This window comes from Grammomys surdaster, unplaced genomic scaffold (assembly GCF_004785775.1).
Source record: "Grammomys surdaster isolate TR1022 unplaced genomic scaffold, NIH_TR_1.0 126059, whole genome shotgun sequence".
NCBI lineage: Eukaryota > Metazoa > Chordata > Mammalia > Rodentia > Muridae > Grammomys > Grammomys surdaster.
Window position 1 is genome coordinate 1,959,170 of NW_021620869.1, and position 6,773 is coordinate 1,965,942.

At 49.3% G+C, this 6,773-nt stretch overlaps 1 protein-coding gene across 3 annotated transcripts in view; it reads left to right on the forward strand.

Annotated features, from left to right (window-relative positions):
• The window catches only part of Hdlbp (high density lipoprotein binding protein), a 69,639-nt gene extending 64,102 nt beyond the window's left edge, over positions 1-5,537 (forward strand). For 2 of the 3 annotated variants that reach the window (XM_028755443.1, XM_028755444.1), the window contains exons 25-28: positions 2,231-2,416; positions 2,597-2,713; positions 2,939-3,067; positions 3,205-5,537. In XM_028755443.1, the coding sequence (XP_028611276.1) occupies positions 2,231-2,416; positions 2,597-2,713; positions 2,939-3,067; positions 3,205-3,291 (519 nt within the window). In that variant the 3' untranslated portion in view covers positions 3,292-5,537. The remainder of the gene's footprint in view (positions 1-2,230; positions 2,417-2,596; positions 2,714-2,938; positions 3,068-3,204) is intronic. The other variant, XM_028755445.1, reaches the window with a different exon arrangement.
• Positions 5,538-6,773: the final 1,236 nt, after the last annotated feature.

The following is a 6,773-nucleotide window of genomic DNA, read 5'->3' on the forward strand; positions in this document are numbered from 1 at the left end:
AACCAAGGGTAGAGCAGGTGTGTCATTTATGTATGTGTAGGCCACACATACACCACAGCATGTGTGCAGAAACCAGGACAACTTGGAGGATTCAGTTTGTTTCCTTCAACCATGTAGAGTCCAATGATTGACCTCATCAGGTTTGGCAGCAAGTGCCTTTGCCTCCTGAGCCATCTTGCCAGCCCCAGCATCTGAGAGTTTCACTTCCACTCACCGAACTAATTCTGTGGAGTGTGCTGGGTTTTTGTGAACTTCATTTGGATCAGCTGCCTGGCCTTTCCTTGAGTCTGGACAGGAAGTTCTTAGTCTGCTGCGTCTTTCCTTGTGCCTAGATCTCTTGCTTCCCTCCTAGGCTGGCTCTTTCTAATGTCTCCAGGTACTTGTTACTTTGTAGTCTTGTGTGTGTTCTGTCCATTTATTTTGGACTACTATCCTGGAGATTAGAACAAAGCTGCTATTCTGTTCCCTTGTGCCCTCCACATACCCTGAACTGCCTGTTGCTCGGATCTGTCTTTGAGTCTGCTGGTTCTCGCTGACATGGTACAAGGAGGACTGAGCTGAGGGGTCTGAGTGACCAGAGAGTGCTTTATAGGTCCTGACACCTCCAAAGAAGCAGGAGGCTAATGGGCTGAGAGCTTTTACATCATAGTAGTCCCAACCTTGTGCCTACTTTCCTTGAACCCCCTACTTTCTGGTACTTCCTCCATCTTTATGGAGTGGAATGGGTGGAGAGGGAGAGAGAGGGAGAATATGTACACTTATGCATGCACACCTGTGGAAATCAGAACAACTTGAGGGAATGGTTTTTGGTGGTTTGTCCTTCCACCATCTCAGTTCCAGGGACTAGACTCAGGTTGTCAAACTCATGTTGTCAGGTTTGGCAGAAAATGCCTTTACCCACTGAGCCATGTCTGCCCCTCCTTTTTACCTTTGTAACTGGACTTAGGCTACTTTTCCTACTACCCTCCTCCACCCTTCCAACCCCCAAGTACTAGGTCGGAGAGAAAGAAGGCTAGAGGGGAAAGCGGCCTCGGTCTTGTTAGACTACTACTAGGGGCAGTGTTGATGCTTGTCATCAGGAGGTCCAGTTTCTTCTTCTCATCTCTTTGCTCACAAGAACTTGACAAACCACAGCAACAGGGGAAGCAGCAGCTGCCACAACCTCTCAATGCCCTGGCATTTTTATACCCTCACAAGAGTCCCCAGAATTCCAAACATAAACTCTGTTCAGCCGGCAAAATCACACCCTTGCCAGAGCACAAGACAAATCATAGTCAGCTGCTGTGGACAGTCCGCAGTAGCCTCATATCCCACACCTGGGAATAAAACAAAAACATTCACATTTCTGTATTTTTAAAGAACCCAAAATTTTCACTACTTATCTGTTACGGGTTTTAGGAAGTAATGTCTGTTTAATGGATGTTAACTCTTATGTGTGGTTTTGTTTACAGTTTTATTTTTAAATGATAATTACTTTTAGCATGGAGTGGTGGCAAATGTCTTTTTTCCCAGCAAAATAGAGACAGAGTCAAGCAGGTCTCTGTGAGTTCAAGGCCTGGTCTACAGGATAGCAAGGGCTGACACACAGAGAAAACCCTATCTCAAAGAAAGATAATTATTTTTATTTTGAGCATATGACTGTTTTGACTAGATGTGTGTATGCTACCTGTGTGTAGTACCCAAGGAGGTCAGAAGAGTTCATTAGATACGGAGTTAAGGATGGTTGTGAGCAGCCTTGTGGGAGCTGGGGGTCAAACCCAGGTCCTCTGTAAAAGCAGTAAGCATTCTTAGCCACTAAGATATCCCTCTGGCACCAAGATGATATTTTTAATTTTCATTATCTGTATTTATGTGTGTGTCCGTACAAGGGTGTGAGCTTTTGAATGCAGGTACCCACCGGAGCCAGAAGAGGGCACCAGACCTCCTGGAGCTGGAGGCATAGTGGCCTGCCTGACATGGGTACTGGGATCTCTGGTCTTCTGCAAGTGTAGCAACCGCTCTTAACTGATGGGCCATGTTTCCAACACTCTAACCTGTGGTTTTACATCAGCCATCTGGTGTGTTTTCTACCTTTTTCTTCTGAGAGGTCTGACACACTCAGCCATCTAGCCATCATCCACACAGTTACACTCTGTCATCTCCTCAGACCAGCCTGCTAGGTTGGCACATTGCTTCTCCTGGGATGTCCCAGAGGAGCCACCCTCTTCTCTGACTGCATTCTCTTTTTTAGCCCCAGGACCAAATCACCATCACAGGGTATGAGAAGAACACTGAGGCTGCCCGTGATGCTATCCTGAAAATTGTGGGCGAGCTTGAGCAGATGGTCTCTGAGGATGTTCCACTGGATCACCGTGTGCATGCCCGAATCATTGGTGCCCGAGGCAAAGCCATCCGGAAAATAATGGATGAGTTCAAGGTGAGTCCACAAAGACACCTGAAACACAAGGATGAGAACTCTCATCTTTCCCGGGGGTCTGGCAACCTGCAGTCTCCTACCGATGCTCCTGACCACAGGAAGATAGGAGGAGGGTTGAGTACTTGGCTCTGAGGTCTAGAGTCTACCCTTGAATGCTCTTTGACACTGTGCTCCTTCCAGGTGGACATTCGCTTCCCACAGAGTGGAGCTCCAGACCCCAATTGCGTCACTGTGACAGGACTCCCGGAGAACGTGGAGGAAGCTATCGACCATATCCTCAACCTAGAAGAAGAATATGTGAGTTCTGAGCGGTCATGGTCTTTGGGGCAGAGGCCCAGCCGTAATCCTGTGATGACTGTGAAGTAAGCTGTCTGCATCCAGATGCAGGGGCAAGCAGTGGAGTGGGTGTTCATCCAGATGCAGGGGCGACCAGTGGGGTGGGTGTTCCCTTGGTAGCTGTCAGGGGACAGCTCCACTGGCTGACTGTAGGCTGAGCACCACCACCTCCCTTATGCTGTTTAGCTGGCAGATGTGGTGGACAGTGAGGCGCTGCAAGTTTACATGAAGCCCCCAGCACATGAAGAGTCCAAGGCACCATCTAAAGGCTTTGTGGTGCGAGATGCTCCCTGGACCTCCAGCAGCAGTGAGAAGGTCAGGTGGCACTTCGTCCTGCTTATTCTCTGTGGGTTAAGCTCATGGGATAGTGGGGTATGGGATGGAGTTACGTTGGACCTCTTTAAGTCAGTAAGAGCCACCCTGTGCTAAAGTTGTGTTCTCCCTCTCCACAGGCCCCTGATATGAGCAGCTCTGAAGAATTTCCCAGCTTCGGGGCTCAAGTGGCCCCCAAGACCCTCCCTTGGGGCCCCAAACGATAATGATCAAAAAGAAACCTTTCCAGCCTGCTGCCCAAACCCAACCACACAATGGTTTGTCTCAATCTGACCCAGCAGCTGGACCCTCGTAAATTGTTGATGCTCTTTCCCCTCCCCGAGGTCTCGCAGCAAAGCCTGGTGGGCTGGCCTTGTGTGGCTGCTTCTCCAGGCCTGGTCAGCACCCAGCAGGCTCAGGGTCTGCTCCTGATGCTGTGCTCTGGGACAGCCACGCCACTGTGTGAAACACTAAGCAAGGTAATCGAGCATTTCGTGATCACAGACTCCAGCTTCCTGGTCCACCCAGCATGTAGTCAGCATTCTGACCTTCACACCAGAGCTCCACAGCGGCTAGGAGTTGACTTCCTGTGTCATGACCTCAGGAAATAAATTTCCTTGACTTTATAAAAGCCAAAACGTTTGCCCTCTTCCTTTCCCACCTCCCTCCTGCCCACCACCTGTCGCCCAGACCTTCCTCTGTTGAAAGCAGTCAGCTTCCTTTAGCTGTCAAAATCTGCTTAGCACAGGCTTCCGGATAGGAGGAAGGCATGGTATTGGACAGCAAGAGGTCAGATGTCCTGGTGATAGAGTGGGCCATGAGGCAGAGGGAGGTCTGGGTCCTCAGATAGTGCTGATCCTGCCCACTTTGGTTCTGAGAGCATCAGGGGCTTCTAGTGCAGCTTCAGCCTCATGACCCTATGTATCTTAGAGGCATAGCTGTGTGTATGCCACTCGGGTTCCCTCTGACTGTCACAGTGGACTAGAGTGGCTTGAGACTTTGGGGGAAAAGGGAGGTAGAGACTGGCTTTTCTTTGGTGATGGGGAGGGGGCTCGACCCTAAGTGACAGCTCAGCTTTCCCACGACCTTTAGCCTCTGCCTGCCTTGCCCAGATACCTTGTTCAGTTGCCTTCTTTCTACCTCAGCCAGTGTGGTAGTACTCTCATGTGGGTTAGTGCCACCCCAAGGCTCTTCTCGTGATGTAGACATTTCTGGTGATTCTGGGCTTGCCATTGAGTTGAGGGTGGAGGCCAGTGCTTTCCTTCAGTCCACATGATTCAGACACTGGGCCAGAGCTGGGTGCTCATTCCCAGTCAGCCTGACCAGGTAGGCTCTGGCAAGCAGAACCTGGATGCTTTATGCAGTCCTGAGGAACAGGCTTATTAAGGGGCTGGTCTGGTCAATAGAGGCGGTCATTTAGCATGAATTAAAAGGGAAGGCAGAATGAAAACAAAAGACCCAGTGCAGGAGACTGCTAGCTGAAGGAGAACTTTTCCTCAGGTACAAGAGGTAATGTTTAGACACTGGCCTCCATCCATCTAGCTTGGCTGCAGGCCAACCCTCACCAAGAAAAGTGGTCCTGAGCAGACAAACCCCTGTCAGGCTGTGGAAACTGAGGACAGATCTTTTATCTCCAGGTCATCTGATCAACTAGCAACATGTCCCGTCACAGATACTTGGGTTACTAGAAAAGCCAGCCTGTGCCCCATCTCATGGCCTTCCCTGGGAACTGTCCCTTCTACTATGACACCTTTCCCCCGAGTCCTTCACTCCCCCGTTTAATAACTCAGGCTTGGCTCCCTGCAGACTCTAATCCTAAGCGGGTCCAGACCTGCTTCCCAAGTCTAAGTTCTCTGTAGATGAAACAGTCCCACGTGTCCCACTTAGAGGAGCGATGCTGAGATGGGAAAAGAACATGTACTTGGCTCCGTCGGCTGGCAGCTTGAGCCAGGTGGGTGAGATGGGGAGAGGGCTTCCCTGCCTTCCCCTGGAGCCGTCTCTTGTCCCATCTGCATGAGACTGGGGACACCTTGCCTCCTCCCTGCCCTTCCAGCCCCTCTTCATCTTCACTGTCATCATACAACAACCAGTCTCTTCCTTCACCCAAGGTAAAGTTTAAATCATCACCACAGGATTTTGCACATCTCCTTTTATTGCTAAGTGCTGTAGATGTAAGCCCTATCCTAAGCTGTTCAGGGTCTCACTCCTTGTCTCTGATTGTTAATAAGGACTATGAAACTGACTGTACCCAGGTCACCTCTCTGCAGCCTCCAAAATGTTGAGGCGCCTAGGGCAGGGGTGGGAGTGTCTTTTCTCCTTGTTGAATGTCTTCCATGTCCTCTGTTTCCATAGCTACATCCATCCCTTGGCCTTAACTTTGGAATTTGGAGATTATATGCAAACATGTGTAAAGGCTCATGAATATGGATGACACTGGAATTTTATAAATTCTAAAATAAAACCCAAAACCAGATGTAGCGTGATGGGACTCATTTTATTCTGTGTATGCTCTCTCCTGTGCCTGAGTGTTCCTGGAAAGTTCCTTAATCCATCTTGTGATTCTCTAGCAATTCTTAGCACTGTTCCTGTCCCTTCCAGTGGTGTCTCCATGATGAAGTCTTGCCTGTTCCTTCACCATGGCCCAGCCTCCCAGCCCAGTCAGGAGCTGCCCCAGAGCTGTTGCTGAGACAGCTCTGTTTGGGGAGCAGCATGGTCTTTACAAAACCTGCAGCATCCAGAGTTTTGTGAGTTTTCTATTGATGTTCCTATGACAGGTTCCCAGCACCCTGGCTGAGGTTGGGTCTGGGGGCAGGTCCCTGGTTGTGGGCTGTGACGAGCTGAGAAGGAAGGGGGTGGAGGGTGGCAGAGCAAGGGTAATTAAGTAGGTAATTAAGTTAAGCTACTACAGACTGCATGTGATAGAAGATACTGACAGAGGGCTAAAGCAGGAGCAGAGCATAGCACTTCTGTTTTGAAGGCTGGTACCCAGCATCTCTGTCCCAGAATATGCAGCCTGCAGCTAGGCATTCACCTGCAAAATGGTTCCAAACAAAAACAGTACCCTACGGGGAGTCCACTTTCAGGTCCCAGCAGCCAACACGCTCCTGTATTACTGTGGATAAGACCCTGTTGTCCAGTAAAAGTCACTCCTGACTTAGTTGTCCTAGGGGTAAGGCATACCTAAGCCCAGGCCACCCTGTGTTGGTTTCAGCAGTGTGTTTACATGAGATTCCTTTGGTTAAAAGCAAGTTCTGTTCTCTGTTCTGGCGAGTTTGGTATTTTAAAGGTCGAGCCAGTGAAATGGATTAGCAGTAAAAGTACTACATGCATTAGTTACTTTTCTGTTGCTGTGATTTAAAAAAAAAAAAAAAAAACCTTGCAGAAGAAAGTTCATTCTAACTTACGGTTCCAGAGGATTAAAGTTGGTAATAGTTGACACAGCAGTAACAGCAGGATGAAAGCTCACATGCTGAACCCTAAGTAACGAAGCAGGGCACCAGCTGGAGTGGCTCCCCCTTGCTAAAACTTGCCAGTAAAGCTGTACTACCTAAACTTCCCCAGATAACATCACCAAATGAGAAGTATTCAAATGCCATTTGAGACATGCTAAATGAGACGTTTTCCATTTGAACACCGCCCAAACCTGGCCTGAACTCGGTCCTGGGAGCCCATGGTGGGAGAACTGGCTCCACAGACTTGTTCCCTGGCT